Source organism: Acanthopagrus latus, chromosome 3 (assembly GCF_904848185.1).
Source record: "Acanthopagrus latus isolate v.2019 chromosome 3, fAcaLat1.1, whole genome shotgun sequence".
In the NCBI taxonomy this organism is placed as follows: domain Eukaryota; kingdom Metazoa; phylum Chordata; class Actinopteri; order Spariformes; family Sparidae; genus Acanthopagrus; species Acanthopagrus latus.
The window spans coordinates 16212885-16235573 of NC_051041.1; the positions used below are offsets into that span (position 1 = coordinate 16212885).

The following is a 22689-nucleotide window of genomic DNA, read 5'->3' on the forward strand; positions in this document are numbered from 1 at the left end:
AAGCCTTGAATTAAAGGGGGCTATTGGTCTTGGCTGAGGTATGCACTCTACTGAGTACCATTCTAGATCTACATTGATATAGTTTTAATTTTGAGGTTGTTGTAGCACCTGCTTACAACGTTTTTTTCTGAGGTGCTTTTGGGTAGGTTTTCACCAACTGCACTGTTTGAATTTAAGAAAGATACAATTCAGAATCACCCAGCCTGCATCTGTAATGTCTACTACATGATGAGTATCCAAGCATACTGGCAACTAAAAGAACGATTGAAGGTCCGATACTATGCTCATTTTCAGGTTCATACTAGAAAACTTTTACATGCTTCCCAGCCTGTTGGAAACACTGCTCATTGGTCTGTGTCTGCGACTGTGAGGCTGTTTAGACCTGGCAACATGTCCTGAGAGATCTGATCACGAAAGGACAGCTCTAAGTACGGGTGTGAACACGCCCAAATGGCACTGTGATCCTATCACTCAGACTACATTCACACATGGTCTGGGATGCCTGTGGCCACATTCTTTTAGCAGTGTGTACGAAGGACTGCCTACTCAACTGACATCATCCACATAACCATAAAAAGAAGCCATAACAACAATAATAATGGATTACACTCTGTCTGAATTCTGTGTGCTTCACTGTAATGTAAATTACTTGTTTGTTGTGGCGTCTTATGAACTTTCATCAATTACAATTCATTAAGATATTTCTTTACTTGTAAAAAGTTTGGTCAGTGGCTGATTGCACGTTTGACACAGCAACTCTTCCACATCTTCCCCCTGTCCCTCAGCAACCAAATCATGTGATTTGCCATATAATTTTGTGACTGGTTGGTGTTGTGCCTTTTTCCACCAATAGGAACGTGTTTTTTTGCTTGCAAACACTCCCTGCTTGCAGACACTTTTGTGACAAAAGCCCGTTTTTACTGTTTCTTCCTGCACCAGACACAAAGCAAATGTGACGGCAATGTCCGCGAAAAAGTGTGGCGGACATTATTTCTCACAAATCCAGTTTTGGACACGCCGCTGCGTCCGTCATAAACACCAAAATAAACTACTGAGCAGAAGCCTAACATAGATAGACAAATATAAGTCTAACATGCTAGCAAGATAGGAACGTGAAACACGTAACACGAATGTGGGGCTAAGGGAGTGAAGGTTTTATGGATGGCCTTCATCAAGAGTGTGTAGGGTAGCAGCTAGTGACACATGAACATCCACAGGAACATCCATAGGTTCCGATTCCAATTTGTTGTCCTTACGTGTCTCTCGCATACCAGTGTTCTCTGCAAGTATCTGATTCCATTTCAGATTTGTTGTGTTTCTTGATTCACATTTGTTGTGTTTCTCGCTATATCTCCACTCAGAGCAGCTTGTTTCTTAAGGTGTGTCGTGGGGGTGGGCTCTGCAGTGATTGGCTCTGGTGCACACGTGGCTGCTGGCTATGGTTGACAATGCTGGTGGATTGACAGAGGTTTCTTGTTTCTATAGAGAGAAGAGCAGGTGCAAAAGAGTGAAATGATGTAATGATGGCAACCACTACAGGCAACTCACAGTGAAAGTCTGGTTAGGTGGACCTCTTTGCCAAGTCATGTGAGCCAAAATAAAGATGAAGTGAATGTTCAGGTTGTGAGACTGGTTGGACTAGTATGTGCGTGGTGTCTTAAGGTTTACTGAAACGGCTTACAGAGAAAGGCTGGTGGAGACTGGATTTAGGAATGGGCAAAAAAGAGGAAGGGATGAAAGAAATGCAGGCATATAGAAAGGAAAGGAAATGAACAGGTAAAGGATGTGAAGAGGGGAAACTGTAGGAAGAGAAGAAAAATGAACAGGAGAAAGCAGAAACAGCATCATTGTTCTGCTGAGGTCAGTTATCTTGGCTGTCCATAAAGGTTTCTCTTTATGGGAATTACTGCATAATACCAAATTAAGATGCAATTACTGAGGCTTTATTCTATCAAACCACATTACTGCTTTGTATCAGCACACATTGGGGTCTGCAAATTAAAGGTCTCTGCTGGGTTTATTGAATCCAGTTATCTCACAGGGCTCCACAGAAGAGATATGAGCACATCACTATATGCCTGCACAGTATGGCTCATTTTAAGTGGTGAGTGGTAAAATTGTCTGCGATAAGGACATTTGCTTTTTCTGTTTGCTGACTATTGTATTTGGTTTTATACTTCTAATCTCCGTAGCTTAGTTTTTAGCTAGCATTAATCAGTAACAGCTTCTTTCACACTAGATTTCTACTTACTATTAAGCAGTAATTAATTGTTTGTTTATTTATGTGCATTTCCATTTATTAATATGGATATTACACCTCCTTATATATAGTCTATTGTTTCCAGTCTTGGGCATTTAGTTTTTAATATATTCATGACCTACGTATCAGCTAATTATGATCATTATGTCGCTTTGTTACTTGTTATCTTTTGGCTTGTGACACCAGACACTTTTGTTACGTATTATTATGGTCCCAGCTCCTTTATCATGAGAGCTGTTTCTGTGAGGTTGCTTCACAGATGTTTCCTATCATGCAATCATGTATCCTCATTGCTGATCAGTGTTTGAACCACTTCTCTTTATTGAAATTTCAATCTCTGCACAGATGTAGGAAGAACAACGCACTTCAGCAGCTTCACATGTAGTTGTAGTCTGGTGCTCTCTGAAAAAGATGCCATCCCATAATTGCCTGTCCTATCAACAACTTCTTGACTGCATATGAGAAAATACACTGATATTTAACTGAGGAGGAGGAGGAGCAGCGCTGATGCTTGTCTCTCCTGAGACAAATCCTGAGATCCTGTCTGAAAATATTTATTTCAGGAGATAAAAGTTCAATTCGGTTTCCTCTTTAGCTTTTAGTTCTGCTGATGAAATGTACCATGATATTTGTTACAGTGACATTACTGCATTCATGGATATATTTAAAAGGATGTTAAGCAGCCTCTCTTATCATAAAATCAGTGTACACATGTTATTAACCCACCTGTGTGGGCACATGTTACAGATCTAAATGTTCTCTTTGAAGGTGTAATTTATGTGATATTTTCAAAAATTGTTATTATGATCTGACAGTAGATTACGATACAGGTCAGGTGTGTAAAAATCCACTGTCTGTGGGACCACCTAGTGACCAAAATTTGATTTGCAGTAATCCACCGCTCCCCGATCAACACAACCAATCAGAGCCAAGGGGAGTGTCTGAAAAGTTACAATCATACTCATCCATATGCTGCTGCAGCTCTCTCCCCCCGCGCACTGTGTACTCGGCAGTGCCCCTCCCCCGCACAGGCGCAATGCCTGTTCAAACTCAAACTGTAAAGAATGGCAGAGAGGCAACAGCAGAAAAATGCCCCACCATTGCCCATGTTAAAGAAAGGCAAAAAGAAGACTGACAAAGAAAAGGAGTGTAGAAACAAAGAATTGCACCGAGCCAGAAAGACACCTAGGATAAATATCTGAGTGTCAACTGAGAGATCGAGGGAGCTGCAGGATTTGTAGGACTTAAGAGCGATGCAATGTTGGCCACTTTTCTGCTGGATAAGTAAGGACCTCTGCTTGATATGTTTCATTCTATTTTTTAACGACAAGGCTAAGATGGTGATGATTATAGTAGTACTTGCAATAGCGCATATCAGTGTACGATGTTGCAGTCAAGCTACGTAGCTTTTTGGTAAATCTAGCTTGTTAGCTTGTGTGCTAACTCCCAGATCAACACAACCAGTAGTTTATGCATGAGAATGTATGACACTTCTCAGACACTCTCCTTGGCTTTGATAAGTTGTGTTGATCCTGGAGCCTTGGATTCTTGCAAATCAAATTGCAGCCACTGGGTGGACCCTCAGACAGTGGCTTTTTACACAGCTGACCTGTATCTTATTCTACTGTCAGATCATAAGGACAATTTTAGCAAATTTAACAAAAAAGTTACAGACTACAGCTTTAATGTATTATGTATTTAGTTATATTTTTCTCTATGCATATATATGTGTGTATATGTATCTATCTATCTATCTATCTATCTATCTATCTATCTATCTATCTATCTATCTATCTATCTATATATATATATATATATATATATAATATAGACACACACACACACACACACACATACACACACAGTTGTTATACATTGCAATAAGACTACTAATTTATTTGTTGACCTAATTTAAGCCAAATCTGCACAGAGAAGATTTATTTGAAAGAAGAAAAGCCCTCTCTAACATTAGCACTGTACATAATAATTTGAACTTGATGTTGGCACTTATATATAATTTAGCACATGCATTTATTTCATTTACAGTTATGTGGTTCTATCATCAGAGGGGGAGTGGAATTTGGCACAACATGAAGGACAGAACTCCCTTTTACATAATTCTAAAAGATGTTAACTGGTATGGAAAATGTCCATGTCAATTTAAAGATTGCAAATATATTATCAGTGTACTGATGGCAGAGTGGGGAGGGCAGACAAAGAGGCCAGGTTAGAGGAAAGAGCCTCCATCTTTAGCTAAGGTGGGATCTAAGTTATCATAATGTAGTGTTGCAGCACCTTTTAAAAATCTTCAGGTTTCACTGCCCAATAGTAGAATCTGAAACAAGGAAGTGTTACACCTATGTGTCAGCTCGGTTTCTGTAGAAACCAATGACGTCACAGGGACCTTCCTATTCCATAGAAAGGCTTGCATTGTAAATCTGGTAAATCTCAATTGAAAAATATGTAGAAGAAAAGGTAGAAATACATTAAATAATAGAAACATTTTGGATGTTCATGATAATGAATACATTCATGCAACAGAAACAAGGAATGAGCCATAATCAGCGCTAATCTTGATGGCACTTTTTGTATTTTGCAACTTTCTTTTCATACTCAGGTCTGACTTTGGTGTATGCAACATTTGGAGGAGAATGAACCACTTCAGGGCAACCGTTGAATAGCCAGGAATGGTCTGACAAGGACCAGGGGGATTGAAGTGAAGGAAATCATCATGGCAGTTATCAAACCTGAAAATGTTGAAGACTTCTATGATATTGGAGAAGATCTGGGAAGGTATGGATATGACTGACTGGTTTTAACATCCACCAGGATCAATAAGTGTGAACCACCTTGCAGTCAAGTATTTGAACATTTGTAGACTTTGTTGTCATGTTTACTCTGTTCTCCAGCACCTTGGATGTGACATTTTACAATGACTGTGAAGGTGAAGTGCTGATTTTGAAATTTAATTTGAGGGCATTCCCATCTACTAACAAGCCTATAAGATGTATCATAAAAAGTATGACTGTGTGAATGGTTAATAGACTTCACTGGGAAAAATGTTTGCAAAAGCAGCCCTCACTTTGAAAGCCTTTTGAAGCCAGCAAAGTTGCTGACAGAGAGGTTGATTAGACATATCAAGTCCCTGGATGTTAACTGGGGTGCTTCCCTTGAGAAGTCTATCACCATCTCATTTGTCTTACTGCCGCTGATGTGAAAGTGGTTCAGCCCACAACAGTTGAAAAAGTCCTAGAGGACCCAGTTAGTCGCCTGAGATGTGCACATTCTCTCTGCTTATTTAATAGTTTATATGTGGGGAATAGTGTATGCAACATTTTTTTGTGCACATTACTTGGTTCCAAATGTGTATTCTAGAAATCTTACTGTTGCCAGAGGAACGTGTACATTTTTCTAGTGACTGTAACATGCAATTTGGTAGTATGGTAGTACAAATCCTTTCCATTGTCTTCTGCACTGTCAAAACAATGATAGACTGCATGATTTATCAAAAGGCATGATTCCTTCATATCCAAGAGGCGAGAGCACAGAGGCAAACAATGGTGTCAATGTTCAACTATATGCACAGACAGAACTGTGTGATTTTGTTGGTGGTGGCTTACAAAACAATCTTTAGAAAACATGTTTAAATGTGAGAAGATGTTAGAGGAGTCTGCCAGTCTTGGGCTGTGCAGTACACATTAAGGAAGACAGATGCCTCAACATTGAGGTGAACAGAAAACCTGTACACATAGATCAATACTTGCTGTTCGACTCTCATCACCCACTGGAGCACAAGCTGGGGGTCATTGGAGCCCTAAACCATCGGGCTGAGACTGTGCCTAAAAAGACGGAGGGGAAGGAGAAGGAACAGAAGCAAATCAGAGGAGCTCTTCAAACCTGTGGCTACCCAAACTGGACCTTTGTCAAAACCTATAGAAGATCCAGAGCAGACAGAGAGGAGCAGACAGGAAAACGTAACAACATTGTCATTCCGCTGGAACATCTGAGATGCTCAGGAGGATCTTCATTAAACATCATCCCAGTTCACTTCAAACCTACCAACACACTGAGGCAGAAACCTGTCCATCCTAAGGACAAAACACCCAGACATAAACAGAGTGATGTAGTTTATGCTGTTCATTGTAGCCAGGACTGCACAGATCTGTACAGTGGAGAGACACAACAACCTCTCCATAAACGAGTGGCACAGCACAGGAGGGTCAACTTCTCAGGTCAAGACCGTGCTGTCCACTTGCATCCAAAGAAGAAAAATCATTCCTATGAGGACAACAATGTGAACATCTGACAGATGGTTTGAAAGAGGAGTAAAAGAATCCATCTATGTCAACCCACCTACATCTCAGTACTGAGAACTTGTCCACACATACCAAAACAATCTTTTTTTTCTCTGTCTTCCTCAGCATTGTTTCAAGAATATTTGTGTCCACACGGATCCACTGAAAACAACTCAAAACACTGTAGTTCACATTCCAGGCCTCTAGGTGGTGCAGAGAAGAAGAGACGGAGCATGCACATTAAACTTGCATGCTGTTTACAAACAGACAGTAGAAGGAGAATCTGAAAACAAGAAGAAGAAGAAGACGAAAATGGCTAGTAGAAGGAAACCAGAGGCGTTTGTGTGGACTGTTAATGAGGTTGAACTGCTGCTGCGACTCGCACTCTAGTGCAAAGCGAGTAAGTTGCAAGTAACAGGAACACAAGCAGTAGTCCGCCGTTGTTGTTGTTGTTATGAGATGTCGCGGTGTTCAGAGGTCGGAGGCTAGAGGTCGAGGACTGGGGTGATGGCGTCATCGTTTCGGATGCAGATTCACCGTCCACACGAGAACAGGAGGGCTGCGTTTTCGGATTTTTCCACCCTGAGACCCGTTTTCAAAAAAGTGCGTTTTCAGGATCCATGTGGACAGTCGACCAAAACGATATAATACATGTGCGTTTTCGCGTGGACACGAAAATGTAACGAAAAAAAAAATGTAACGCACCGAAGCGCCGCACCGAAGCGCCGCACTGAAGCGCCGCACCGAAGCGCCGCACCGCAGCGCCGCACCGCAGCGTCGCACCGCAGCGTCTCATAACAACAACAATAATGGCGGACTACTGCTTGTGTTTGTGTTTCTTGCAACTTACTCGCCTTGTAGTCGAGTGTGTATTGCAGCAGCAGTTCGACCTCAGTATCGATTCACACAAATGCTTCTGGTTTCCTTGCCCTAGCCATTTTCGTCGTCTTCTTGTTTTCGGATTTTTCTACTGTCTGTTTGTAAACAGTGCGCAAGCTCTATGTGCATGCTCCATCTCTTCTTCTCTGTTTTTGATGAATTTGAAGTGCCACTTAGAGGCCTGGAATGTGAACTACAGCATTTTGAGTCGTTTTAATGGATCCGTGTTTATGCAAATGCTCTTGAAACGATGCCAAGGAAGACGGAGGAAAAAAACATTGTTTTGGTATGTGTGGACAAGGCCTAAGACAGTTTAACAACCACTGACCCCTGGGCTCACCTGAACAACAACCCACATGAACACCGCTTGGGTCAATGACCCACAAGTGACCTTAACAACTCTGTAAGGACACACCCACACAGAGTTTAAAAGCCTACGACTCCCCTCCAGTTAGTTTAGACTGAAGAAGCCTGCAACGCCCCTCCAGTTAGTTCTAACTGAAGAAGCCCCTTGGTTGAGAGTTGAAATGTCTTCAAGAAACTGAAAAAAGTCCAGATGCCTACGATACAGCACTTGAACTGGATGACTGAGAACCTTCGTCAACAACAATAGATCTATGTGTCAGAATGACAGAATGAGGCATGTTCAATCATGTACTGCAGCTGCAAAGAATGACATTCTAAGGGGCCAGTGTGGCATTTACTAGAGATGTTGCATGTTGCAACAGACTGAATACTCCTCATCTCACCACAATGGTGGCTGCTAAAAATGTGAAAAGGCCCACTTGAGAAGTCAGTGTTTGGTTTGTCTATCTGGGCTACTGTAGAAAAATAGCAGACTGTTGAAAAGGTCCTGCTCCTTCACAGATATAAGGGGCACATTCTAACAAAAACACATAGATTTTTATTCAGAGGTGATTAGACACTAAACTAAACATAACGATGAATGTTGAATTCCACATTTGCCAGTAGATTCTCCTAAAGACCTCACACTGGGCCTATGAGACTTATGTGGTTTTATTTTGCAGAGGTTCTACAGTTTTGCCTCATTGTTACGGCCCCAAACTAAACACAACCAAAGACTCGAACAAAAGAGGCCAGTAACATATAAAGGACGCCGACTCAACACAGTCAAGTTAAAGGTTTTTATTTAACAAAAGAAAAAAGGCAAGAGTTCCTGGCCAAACTGAAAAAAAAGAGAGAGGAGACCCCAGACCAGCCATGACCGTCGCATCTGGGGAATCCTCCCAACTAAAGCTGCCTAATCAATACTAAACCTACTTAGAGAAAGAAAACAAAAAGATACGAAAACAGGACTACCAGGAACTCAAACCCAAATTAAAACAACAAAGCCCTGGCACTCTAACAGGCCAGGGAACTAAACCCAAACTCAAATCAACAGCAAAAGACTGTGAGGCCAGCGCAGCCTCCCTCCTCCTGGAACACACCTGTAATGAGAGAGAGAGCGACGCCCTGATACTGCCTCCTTTTACCTGCTCAGGTGATTGCCCACACCTGAGCTCAGGAAGGCAGAGCAGGGCGGAGACAGGACACACACACACAGGGCACTAACCTGGCCACACGTAACACCCCCACCCTAAGCTTGTGAATACCAGGAAAACAAACATGAGGAAAAAAAAAACAAAACAAAACAAAAACAAAAAAAATGTTCACAAGCCTAACAGTGCATCAACGTGTTGGCCAGGACACCGTCCCACCCCTTTCAAAGGGTTCTCCTACAATGGGAATCGGGTAAAGTGGAAAAGGGTGAATCAGCTGATTTGGCTTACCGGACAGCTGACACACACGACAGGTCCAACAGTGGCAAAACCGCTGCGGGCCTTCAGCTTGCTTCACAACCCCCCAGTCATCTTGAGGATCAAGCTGCGGCGGTGCCCACTTACGCATGAGCACACCCTCTTTCAAAAAATAACTGGGAGACCCACCCCCACTCTCATCACCAGAACCCACACCCCCAAAATGAGAAGTCAGAGTGGGATCACACTGCTGCTCAACAATAAGCTGTTCACGTGACATAGAAAACTTACTTTCCGACTCCTCCACTGGAGTAGGGGGAGATGGACGAGGGGGAGAAACCGGGCTTGGGGAGGAAAAGGCAGGCCAAACAGACATATCGCCGTCAGCTATAACACTATCACCCAACTCCACTTCCCCATCACCAGACCCAGACAGCGATTTACATTGCTTCTTTGCCATAGCGCGGGTAATGGCACAGATGGAAAACACCCCTGGAAACTTTTCCACTAAGTCATCTGAACACTCAGACCGGGGCACAGCTGTCACTTCAGGATTAAGTAGGACCTTCCCACCCGGCAAATCGTTCCCCAGTATGAAAGACACCCCCCCCCACAGGAAACTCATCACTGACCCCAACAACAACAAGACCCGTAACCAACTCCGAGTCCAGGTAAATGGTGTGCAACGGAACTCCCACAAATTGCATGTCAAATCCACGAACTAGTGCAGCTGACTCAGTTGAAGATGTCTCAGACAGAGGCAACACTCCTTTCAAAATGACGGACTGAGAAGCTGCACTGTCCCTCAAAATAACGACAGGAACTTTTGGTCCCCCAGCAATCAGCGAGACTGAACCCTTCATAATGAAAGGCAAGAACACATCATCAGGTTTATCAGGAAGAGACCGTTCAGGAGGGAAAAAAGATGAACTGGAACCACTGGGAAACTGATCCAGCGAGTGTTTGGTTTTTAACAGATTGACAGATTTAGGAGACCTGTTTTTTTTGTTTAACGCAAAACAATAATCAACAGTATGACCACGTTTCTTACAAAAAGAACAAACCCGGTCACTCTCCTTAACCCCTGATGTCACGCCCCCGTCCCCACTGGACTTCTGTAGCACAGGGGGCCTGGATGCAGAAAAACTACGCCCCAGGGGGCGCTGTGGCCTATCATAACTGTCCTTATGTGTCAAAACGTACTCATCCGCAAGCACAGCAGCTTCAGAGACATTCAGCGCCTTACGGTCGTTGATGTGTGTCACAATCCGTTCAGGAAGACAATTTTTAAAGTCTTCCACAAGCACCAAATCACGCAATTTATCAAAATCTGAAACCTGCAGAGAATGACACCAGCGATCAAACAAAACCTCTTTCTCATGGCCAAATTCCACATATGTCTGGTCATCTGACTTTTTAAAACATCGGAACTTCTGACGATATGCCTCGGGCACCAACTCATATGCCCTCAGCACCGCCTTTTTAACGTGCTCATAATCCAGACTGAGCTCTGATGACAAAGACGCATAGGCATCCTGAGCTTTACCTGTGAACACGCACTGCAGGAGTAAGGTCCAGACATGTTTGGGCCACTGCAATGTATTAGCAACACGCTCAAACAAGGTAAAATATTTATCAACATCTTTATCATTAAAAGACGGAACGAAACGGATGCATTTGCCGATGTCAAAACCACTGGAGGAGTGAAATGGAGATGGGGGGGACTGCTGCAGTTCCAGTTCTTTCAGTCGAACCTGCCTTTTTGTTTCTTCCTCCATCTTCCGCACCTCCATCTCATAACTCAACTCCTTCTCTCTCAAGTCTAAACGGCGCATCTCAATTTCCAGCTCCTTGAGGCGGACCGCCTCACCCACATCTGAACCTGCACCCTTCACAGTCGCTTCACGCAGAAGACCTTTTTTTGACAATACAGACGATATTTCAGCTTTAATAGATTGTTTCTTCATCTGCTTAGACACAGGGATTTCAAGGAAACTGGCCAGAGAAATTAAATGCTCTTTTGTACAAGAGTTAAACTCCTCTAGTGTCGGATGTGTGACAAATTTCTCGGCATTAAACTCCATAATGACGTGAGGAGAACAACACACACCAGCCAAACAGAGAAAAAAAAAACAGCACCAAAAAAAAAGCCACGGTGCACGAGTGCACAGTTTAAGAAACACACCAAAGCACAGGTTGCAACCACTGTGCAAACCAAACCGTACTATGAATGATAGTGCCGACACATGTTACCACGACACAGCTTGAACAAACATCACAAAACCAAGAACAAGCCAAAAAAACATGTGTCAGTGACAACAAAGGCACACCACAAAGTCACCCAGATATGGCCTGCACAACCTGTACAAAAACACTGGCATTCAGTTGGACTCCACAAAAGAAGACCCAACATGGAACGGACGAGCCCCCAAATGTTACGGCCCCAAACTAAACACAACCAAAGACTCGAACAAAAGAGGCCAGTAACATATAAAGGACGCCGACTCAACACAGTCAAGTTAAAGGTTTTTATTTAACAAAAGAAAAAAGGCAAGAGTTCCTGGCCAAACTGAAAAAAAAGAGAGAGGAGACCCCAGACCAGCCATGACCGTCGCATCTGGGGAATCCTCCCAACTAAAGCTGCCTAATCAACTGCTAAACCTACTTAGAGAAAGAAAACAAAAAGATACGAAAACAGGACTACCAGGAACTCAAACCCAAATTAAAACAACAAAGCCCTGGCACTCTAACAGGCCAGGGAACTAAACCCAAACTCAAATCAACAGCAAAAGACTGTGAGGCCAGCGCAGCCTCCCTCCTCCTGGAACACACCTGTAATGAGAGAGAGAGCGACGCCCTGATACTGCCTCCTTTTACCTGCTCAGGTGATTGCCCACACCTGAGCTCAGGAAGGCAGAGCAGGGCGGAGACAGGACACACACACACAGGGCACTAACCTGGCCACACGTAACACTCATGTAAAAAAAATGAAGACATTTTGCCAATCACCAAAATAATACATTTGTGCTATATTGAAAGCTTGGTGTTCACTGAGAATTACATTTTTGCTCCTTTCAGGGGGCATTTTGGTCAGGTTAGACAGGTGTGTGAGCGGGCCACTGGGACAGTTTGGGCAGCCAAGTTCCTGAAGATTCGTAAGACGGCATGCAGTCGCCTGGGCCTGGACCGGAGCAGTGTGGAGCGGGAGGTGGAGATCCTCCAGGCTCTCCAACATCCCAACATTGTGATTCTCAAAGATGTTTTTGAGAGCCGAGCTGAGATGGTGCTTATTCTGGAGCTGTGAGTTAACAAAATACTCTGTGTGTGTGTGTGTGTGTGTGTGTGTGTGTGTGTGTGTGTTCTTTCAAGGACTGCTCCTGTTTGCATCAGTGTTTACCATTTTTCACAGCAGCAGTCAGTGCTAGCATTGGTAGTCAAAAGAATTAAGACCTTTCTCACAACAGACATTTTTCTTTGTTACTAACAAGCATACAGCTCACAAACACAGACACCAGTAGAAATGTATCCTCCTACCCCCCCACCCTCAATGCTCTTTGACAAGAATAAAACGAATTAAACAGAAAAATACAAGGACAAATACAATAATAGTCAGATAGGAGCTTCTCATTGTATAATGTTGAATTGATGTTCTGAGCATGTCACAAGTAGTTGTAACTATCCATTACAACTAGTGTTAAGATGTATCATTAAAAGGGAAAACCTTATACAAATTCTCTAAAGGAACTCTAGGTCAGGGTGAAGTTTTTTTTTCGGACTTTACATATCTTGCATCTCAGTTTCTCTAAAGGTAGAAAAGATAGTACATCCCTCAACCACTGCAGAAATGATGGAGCTGAATTTGATTTCCGATTAAAAAGTATGAGTCTGTGTGCAAGCAGGGAAGCAAATGCTAAAGCATTTGTTTGTAAATTTGAGACTTTGCAGCCTGGGGGTGGTATGCCAAAGATGGCTGTGTGATAGTCAGGTGCTATAGTCTGACCACAGATTTTGGAAAATACATCAAATAGCTGTCTCCAGTAGTTGTTGAGGGAGGTGCATGACCAGAACATGCGTCCTACTGTGGCGGGTACATAGCTGCACCTCGGACAACCAGGATCTGCGGTGGGAAAGAGTTTGGGCAATTTATCCCTTGAATAGTGCAGGTGATGGAGTACTTTAAATTGAATTAAACCATGGTGCAATGATGACGTATGAATACGTTCTAGACTATATTGTCACATATCTTCAAAAAGCTCAACCCCAAAATATTTTTCCCCTTGCCATTTTAGTCTTGTCCCATGATATCGGTTTCAAGTCCCATATCATATTGTAAATCACAGATAAATACATTTCTTGTCATAAGGATTCAGTTCTAGAATTGAATCTAAATGATTCCTAGGTGGTAGGAAAAGAAATTAGGGAAACTTCTCTCTGGTAAGGTTAGGCATCTGAAAAAACATAATCAAATGAAATACACGTGTTATCAGAGTACAAATCCCATAAGAATATCAACCCATATCTATTCCAATATTGAAAAGCATTGTCAAACCCAGTTGTAAGAAAGAAATGGTTATTTGCTACTGGGAAATACCTGCTATACTACTTTAAATCAAAATATTTCCTAAACTGTAACCATATCTTAAGTGAGGCTTCAACTACCGGATTTGTGAATTGTGTATTACAATTATGTGGCAACGATGATGTGAGTGTTGGTAGAGGGTTGGATATTAGTTCCATGTGAACCCAGTCTGGACCCTGCTTATTCTCATATGTGTAAGTACAATGTATAAATTTTAATGTTAGCCGCCCAATAATACCAGAGAAAAGTGGGTTATCCCAACGCACCAGCATCGTTAAGGACAGGTACATTTTTTTCATCCTAGGATTAGAATTGTTCTGTACAAATGAAGAGATTAGTCTATCCGGCTTGTTTAAATGTTTTCAGAGGGATAATTATTGGGATCATCTGAAACACATAAAGAAATCTAGGTAGAACCTGTTAAGGAATGGAGACCCAAGTGCAAGACCAAGAGCACGTTTGGAGCAGTAAATGTGTTTTATTGGCAGGTGAGGACCAAAGGCAGGCAGATGAGGCTGGTCAGAGTGGAGTGGGTGAGGCAGCGCAGTAGGCAGGGAATGGCAGGTGGCAGGCAGGCTGATGGGAGGGTGACGATCCTGAAGCACAAGGAAGCAACAATTTAGCACAAGAAAAACACAAGGAGGTTAAACACTAAGGGAACTGGAGAGTATCTACCACTGTAGTGAAACAACAATCTGGTGGTGAGTGGTTGGAAAGCCAGGGTAGAAGTGCTGCAGGTTGATGAGCTGATGAGAGGCAGGTGTGCAGACTGGGTGGAGTGAAGAACCAGTTGCAGGAAGCTCAGCTGAGCCAGGAGGGAGAGCCACACCCACACCAGGACGCATATACACACACACACACACACACACACACACACACACACACACACAACTGCAGAGAGACAGACAGGGGGCACTGGAAACACGAGGGAGGGAAAATAAAACACAGGAACACACTAGGAATCTTCAGAGGCCCCAGCCACAGTCGTAACAGAACCGTCATTTTAACTATATTAATGCTATCTGCTAATGAAATCGGTAATGTTGACCAATTCCCAAGATCTTGTTTTGTTTGTTCTAATACAGACTTAAAGTTGTGTTTCTCCAAATTCTCCATCTTGTGGGTAACTTTAATTCCTAGATATGTGAATGTATTGGGTTCTTTTTTGAATGGAAATCTGGAGTAATCGCCGTCTAGAATGAAGCCCATCTGATCCGGATCGATGACTGTTGGGATTAAACTGTCTATGTGGGTGCCTAATATTTTTGTGACAATTTTGTATTCATAGTTTGAAAGGATCATTGGGCGGTATGAGCTGCCTAGTAAAGGGTCTTTGTCTATTTTGAGCAGTACTGAAATTATGGCCTGTGTCATGGTTTGCGGCAATCTCTGTTGTTCAAAAATGTCCTGGTACAACTGGCTAATTATTGGTGCTAGCTTATCTGCAAATTCTTTGTATATCTCAATTGAACCCATCTGGCCACTCTGCATTAATTCAATTGCCTGCATTACTTCGCCTGCCGTAATCCCAGACATTTTTAATTGTTATTGCAGGAAAAGAGAGTTATGTTATGAGCGTTACTCATAACATAAAATGATAACTTTGCCACATTTAGTTGTCATGAAATCCTGAGTTTCAACACTGCCCTCCATTACAAGCCATTTAATGTACCACAGTGTAGAGTCAGAAAGTTTAGCCAGTGGATTTGGCCACCATTCAAAGAGACACTTGTTCCTTCTTATGGTTATAGAAACCTTACAGAAATGATGGGATGTGGAGAGAGGCTGAACCGCATTTTTTCACTTTTTAAAAAAGTAAAACGGTCTTGTAAAATCTTGTAAATGGTAAATAACCTGCATTAATATAGAGCTTTTCTAGTCTTGCTGACCACTCGAAGTGCTTTATTCACACAGTGATGGAAGAGCTATTGGGATAAATTTAGGATTCAGTGTCACTTTGAATTGTAGACAGCAGGAGGCTGGGATTTAGTCTGTAATCTTCACTACCTCCAGAGCCAGCCACTTGAAGCTGGAGAAGACAAGAGTAGTAGAACAGTTGGAAATATGAATGTAATCTTTATACAATAACATATGCATTTACACAAAATCAATGTATATGACTGAGTTTACAGAGGAGCAGAGTGTGCAGAGGTAGCAGCAATGCTGTCAGTCCAGTTAAGATACAGTGGAAATATTTATAGTGTACAGCAGTATTTGAGTAAAATATGTATAATGTGAAAATAACGAGAATGGAGGTAATCCGTGAACTGTGATGGGCGATGGTGTCAGTCTGTGTAGTGATGAGAGCAGCTCTGTCAGAGTAATTAACCAATGTCACACTGTACAATGAGCTATAGCGAACTTGTAGAGGTGATGATGGATTCCTTATAGCAGTCTCAAACTTTATCAGCAGTGCTTGCTTCAGCATACAGTCAGTGGTGGAGAGGTTGTACAGCAGTGGAAACAGACCCCAGAGGAGCCCTGGTGCTGAGGTCTAGTGGGGCTAGAAATGGTCACCAACTGTGATAACCTGTTTCCTGCTGGAGAGAAAGTTATGAATCAACTGGCAGAGAGAAGTGGAGACTTTGAGCTGTATAATATGTATTGGCAGTAAGTGAAGGTATTGGAAACTGAACTGAAGTCTACAAACAGTATATGGACATACAGTATGTGTGTGGTTTGTCATGTGTCGGTAGAATGTACTGCAGGGCTCAGTTTATGGTGTCTTTCATAGATCTATTTGCCATATGCGAATAGATTATGTGTAATTAGTTTGTGTTGATATTAGGAGTGGAACGGTTTATCAAAAAAATCTGTCCCATTCGGTATGCTTGTCATGGTTCAGGGCGCATGTGTACCGCTCGGTTCACGTGCAACTTCTTTTTCTCATTTACTAAGGAGGCGAAACGTGTACACTCCAGAGCAGCAGGTGGCGGCACTGAGCTAGATGCCAACCGCCAGTAAACAAGAAGAAGAGCTACGAGTCGGCTGTGTTTCCGGCATCGCAACTCGCGGGCCATAGACATAATATACGTAGATGCCTCATAGACTGATGCTGTCTATTGGAGCTGACGTATCAGCGTGGCAGCCATCTTGGATGGGTCTCCAATGCGACCCCCCCTGCATTTATTTCCACTGAGGAACGTGTATACCCAACTACAATAATCACAACCTCCCAAATTTTGACCTGATTTTAACATGGTTACAAACGGCAGAGATTTAGTCATGATACAGTGCGCTGTCACAAAAATTATTAAAAAAAAAACAAAACAAAAAAACCTTACTTGTAAAAGGTAATTCACCGCGATCTGGTAACAATACTGTGCTGGTTATTGCAACCATAAACTGCACAACTGCCTTTTAATTTGAAAGTAGTGACTGTTAGTAGCTACAACAACAAGCTGACAGCTACAGAGACTGAGGAGACGTTAGCATCTCCCAGATCTCAGCAGCTTTCCAGTGGCTCATCTTGACATCCGCAGATGAAGTCATGAACTGCAACGTCTATCCTAGCCATTTTCACCGTAACGTAACACTAGAGCACTACTGTTTACCCTCACCACACCTCGCAGTCGCACCATGCCTGTTCAGAAGCGCAACATTGAAAAAGGTCCGGTCTGAAACAGTGTCGTGTGGTGCAGTGCAGCATTCTGAACATTGTGTTATCAAATACAACGGTATGGTGGTTAAAAATTCATATCATAATGAAAATATACACCGGTATTCGGTGTGAAACGATATACAGCCCAGCACTAATATTTGCAGACTGCCACAAATGAATTAATATGTGGGAAACACTGATGCAGATTGTTGTATACAAGGTGCAGCAGTGGTGAAAGAACTACTCAGATCTTTACTTAATTGAAATCAGTAAATGACAATGATAAAATACTCAAGAAAAAATCTTTGTAAGTTTGTACTGACCCAACTGACAGAGAAAGGCTGAAAGCTTCACACTACTGTGTACTTATCACGGATTACCAACAAACTGAAACATTTTTCTGTTGTATTATCCTGTAAGATATTTGCCGCCTTGGACAATCAAGTAACACTTCACTGCAACACACACTTCTGTTTGATGTTTCAGTGTTAGTGGAGGGGAGTTGTTTGACTTCATAGCTGAGAAGGAGAACCTGCTGGAGAGTGAGGCCATTGAGTTCATGAAGCAGATCCTGGAAGGACTGGGATTCATGCACAGCAAGAACATCGCCCACTTTGACCTCAAGGTACCAGAAAACTGACCTGAATGAAAATATATTCTATACTTCAACCATAACATCATTATTCTCTCTATTCAGCCAGAAAACATCATGCTGTCAGATAAAGTGTCCCCACACAACAACATCAAACTCATCGACTTTGGCCTGGCCCACCGTTTTCATCAGGGGGAGGAATACAAGAGCACAAGTGGCACCCCGCAGTACATCGGTGAGGAGCATGGTGTTTTTATTTGGTTTTATAGTATATGAAATCATTTACAGTGCAGTACACAGCACCGGCCCATTTACATTTTAATTTTTGGTGTACAGTGACTTTTTATCCTGCACAGGAACTTTTATTTAGCTCCCTGTACTCTTTTCTGCTCTTCATATCAAGTTCTCTGGGTGATTCATATTGGCCCTAAACAGCACACACTTGACACTTACTTCCCTCTCTTGTCTGCCTGTTTTTTTTCTCTTGGTGCTTGAAGAAACATAAATAAATAAATACATTTGAGTTTTGAGCATTAGTAGAAAAAGAGATGTCAACAATTTGGTGCTCCCCACATACTCCCCACAATAATGCACCCAGACTAAGTTGGATTAATCAGGAGTCAAACATCCAATTTCTAAAAGACTTCTTCTGGAGAAAGGTGGTTAACTGGGTTGTGGTTGTTTGACTGACTCTGTTGATTTGTGTTCATTTTGATTTTTGTCCCTTCTCAGCCCCTGAGGTGATCAGCAGTGAACCTCTGAGCACAGCAGCTGATATGTGGTGAGCATTCTGTATGAGACAAAGTAAAAATCTGTGTGTAGTGACATGTTCAGGCCTGTTCTGTGTCCAACTCACTGCACAAGATCTGAGGTGTCAGGAGTCTGCTCTGCATACATACTTAAACTGTAAATGGATAGCACAGTGTACACTATGATACTAAGGGATTGAGGCAATATCCAAACTGTATTTGTAAAACTTTTGTCACACAGAAGTGACAAGGTTTAAACCACACCACCTGACTGCCTGTGTCTTGTGTTTCTTTGTCCTCCAGGAGCATCGGAGTTATAACCTACATATTGTAAGTTTTGGATGGCATTGTGCTTTGTTGTGCTTCACATTTAACACTCATCAGACTTTTATAGAAATATATGCTTATGATATAATTTACACTGCTTCACTCTCTTCACTTTTGTTGTCTACTCTGTCCTCAGATTGAGCGGTTTGTCACCATTCCAAGGAAATACTGATGAAGAGACTCTGAGGAACGTCATTGCCATGAACTATGAGTTTGATTCACGGTATTTCAGCATGACCAGCTCCATGGCCAAAGACTTCATCGAGAAACTCTTGGTGAAAGACCCCAAGTATGTAGTAAAGTTACAGAATTTGTAATGGATAATTTAACATAAGCTTTATTTTCCTATTAGCTCATTGGGAATTCTGGAATAAGAAATAGCAAAGTTATCAAGTGATATCCATGGCTGTGACAATGATGGTGCCTGTCTGTGCTTGCAAAATGCAATAGGACTCATCGTGTCTGAAGTGAAGAAACCAATGCTGCTATTGTATTGCTATTGTATGAATGTACCTTGTATGTTGAAATCTGAGGCTTGATTTGATTTAGCCTATTTGGGTGTTCAAGACACAAAACAAAAACAACAATCATGATGGTCACATAATGTATAGTTCCACCAATTCAAAACGGGAACATTCAGAAAGCCACTTAACATGTGGAATACTGTGTACTCTGATATGAAGTTTTGGCTGCCAATTTTAGGGGTAGGAAAAATGTTCGATTATTTGACGCATCGCAATTCTCTCTAGAATGATTATGTCTAATAAGTTAATAATCGTAACTTTAAAACTGAAATTAGTTGCTGCAGAGCGCCACGGAAAGCGCCTGCCGATTCTCTGCTGTACATGCTTGCACACTGATCACTCATGCGCGTGTTGTTTATGTTTGGGCGGCAACAAAATGGCTGCAATGACTAGCACCAAGCCTATAAGACCGGCACCGACTTCTTTGAAAGCTACTGTATAGCAACATTTTGAGTTCCATGATGTCGAGGGGAGAATTGACAAGACCTACACAGTTTGTAAGGTGTGTGGAACTCAACTTAAATACTTTGGCAACACAACTAATTTCCGAAACCACCTTGCGCAATACCACTCAGAGTTGGGAAAGAAGCAGCAACCTGTTGCAGATGCCAGACAGAGAATGATCGAGCAGGCGGTGGCACAGTTTCAACTGAACACTGAGAGAGCGAAGCGGATTACCAAATCCATTGCAAGTTTTATTGCATTGGATTAAAGACCATTTTCAGTTGTGGAGAAAATAGGTTTTCACTCTAGACCCAAGATACAAAATACCATCTCATTGTCACTTCACTGACACAGCCATACCGATGCTCTACAGTGAAACTAAAACAGAAGTTTTAGACACTTTGATGAAAGCTGGTACGTAAGTAGCCGTGTTTTAGTTTGAGAGCTGATACATAGGTCCATGATGTGTTGAGATGCAAGCTGCACTGATTATTGCATTGAAAGCTTTTTTATTTTTATATAGACAACAATATACTGTTTTTCTCTCAGGGATAAGCTCACTGCCTGTAACAGGAGGATTCTGTGTTTGTGGAAAAGTCATATCTATTTGTGACAAAGAAAAACTTTTTTTATTTTATTTAAATATTAGAGAAGGTAATGCTGACTTTTGTTAATGATCATCACAAAAGTAGGAAGTGATTAGCAAACTCTGAGTAGCAACCTCAGATTTAATTATTATTATTTTTTAAAATCATGCATGGAAATGTGCACAAAAAAATTGTTGCATCGAGATGCATCAATAACCGGTTTAGAATCAAAACTTTGACCTCAGAATCGGAATCGAATCGTGAGGTGCCAAGAGATTCCCACCACTAATGTTTGTTTCTACATGTCGACCTTAACTCGTTGCTTAGCTCTGCTCTATCAAATGTTTTTATAGTTGACTATATTGCTGTTTTTTTTATTAATCCTACACTGCAGTTTGAATGTGGGAATCCTGTGCCAATTCTCTACCTCCTCCTCTGTGAATGTTCTTAAAGGCAGCAAGGAGTGAAATTTCGCTCCAGCGCTGATACGCCTCTGGAGGTTGTATCAGAGGTGCAGTATTGGCAAACTGAACCAGTATGAATGGATATGCCTGGGGCGCGTATCAAGAATGTGTCGATCTGATAGTCTGATAACTTCAAAAGTAACGTAGTAATTGTAACTGTCTTTGGTAACTGATATCAAGAAAAAAAATACAGCAGTTATACATGGAGTGTCTGTCCTCCTGCCTGTCCTACCGACTCTTTGTCACATTTGTGCCAAACAGTGTCTGTCATCGGCATAAAACCTTAACTCACCAAGTGTTTGTGTTGACCAAAACTTAAAGCAACTGACAGCTTTCCCGACTGAGACTTCCGTGAACTTAAAAAACAGCCTCCGTCCCCGCGAGCAAGAGAGTCAGACAGCATCCAGTTTACTTATGGCAACTATTTAATTATGTAATTTAGAGTGAAAAAAGTATCTTTGTCACTTTCCAGGATGTTTGATGGGTTAGGATGTCAATCACATCACATTATAACAGCATCTATATGATTAGTCAGTGGGTACATGTTAAGTTGTACAGGAGGACACTGAATTACACAGCAGTTCATCTTAATGCTGGAGATGCTTGGCTCTGTGTGAACGATCAACGACGGAAAATTGGCGAACCTCTGCTACAGCAATAACGTAGTGTCTCTGCGTGAAAAGGGCTATAGACAGTAACATCTGTCAACTCGGCCCCCTGCGGTGTCTTTGGCTCAAAGAGTCCATGATCCATTTCCATAGGAGGGTGTGGCATGGACTCCTCCAGTTAGTGTAAAACCTGTTGATGCGTGTTTTCCCAGCAACAACAAAAGTACAGATTATGACTTGTTACTTGTTATGAGTCTCCTGATCTGATGTCATCACTTCTATTTCGATGTGTATTACAGTGACAGAATGACAGCTGAGGAGTGTCTACTACATCCATGGATTAAGGTTGCTATAAGTCTTCTACCATTTAAGGCCCACAAACCTGCTTTATGTGTGTCCTGCATCATGCTGCTGAATGTGTATGAATGAATCCTGTAGCTTATGATGAATATGAACACTGTTGTCTCTTTCAGCCCATCACCCGTAAACAGGTGGCCAAAAGGAATCGATCCTCAATCAATATGAAGAACTTTAAGAAGTTCAATGCCAGAAGAAAATGGAAAGTAAGTCGCATATGTATTTCAAAGCATATTTTTTAAATTGTAGGTTTTGGGGGAATTTTGTTAGAGTGTTGTAAGTGAGACAGGAAATTAGGGAGAGGGGAGAGATGAGGAGCAACTCACAGCAAAGGGTGGACAAGTCAAATTTATCTGTGCACCCACTATCACAACTCAGAAATTTTCCTCAGTTACAACAAAACAAAAACACAAGTTTAATAGACCCATTGAGACTGAGAGCAACCTGGTGGAAGGATAATGGCAACAGGTACAAGTTAGAAGTAATCAGGGAATGACTAGCTGAGTTGAAACGAGGAGACATCTGATATATTATCTCCCCCCCCACCCCTTTGTTTTTTTTAGATGTCCTATAACATGGTGTGGATGTGCAACAGGCTAGTCCATTTGAAACTGCTGAAGGGCAGCTCAGATCCAGACACGTTACAGGTGAGATCATTTATGTTGC

At 42.0% G+C, this 22689-nt stretch overlaps 1 protein-coding gene across 4 annotated transcripts in view; it reads left to right on the forward strand.

The window, feature by feature from the left end:
- The window catches only part of si:dkey-240h12.4 (death-associated protein kinase 2), a 30219-nt gene that overhangs the window by 4493 nt on the left and 3037 nt on the right, over positions 1 to 22689 (forward strand). For 2 of the 4 annotated variants that reach the window (XM_037093344.1, XM_037093343.1), the window contains exons 2-11: positions 4878 to 5053; positions 12270 to 12491; positions 17858 to 17996; positions 18069 to 18198; positions 18696 to 18744; positions 19016 to 19042; positions 19176 to 19328; positions 21966 to 22011; positions 22140 to 22229; positions 22587 to 22670. In XM_037093344.1, the coding sequence (XP_036949239.1) occupies positions 4992 to 5053; positions 12270 to 12491; positions 17858 to 17996; positions 18069 to 18198; positions 18696 to 18744; positions 19016 to 19042; positions 19176 to 19328; positions 21966 to 22011; positions 22140 to 22229; positions 22587 to 22670 (1002 nt within the window). In that variant the 5' untranslated portion in view covers positions 4878 to 4991. Of the gene's footprint in view, positions 1 to 3330; positions 3545 to 4877; positions 5054 to 12081; positions 12170 to 12269; positions 12492 to 17857; positions 17997 to 18068; positions 18199 to 18695; positions 18745 to 19015; positions 19043 to 19175; positions 19329 to 21965; positions 22012 to 22139; positions 22230 to 22586; positions 22671 to 22689 lie in introns of those variants that run through there. The other 2 variants (XM_037093345.1, XM_037093346.1) reach the window with 2 other exon arrangements.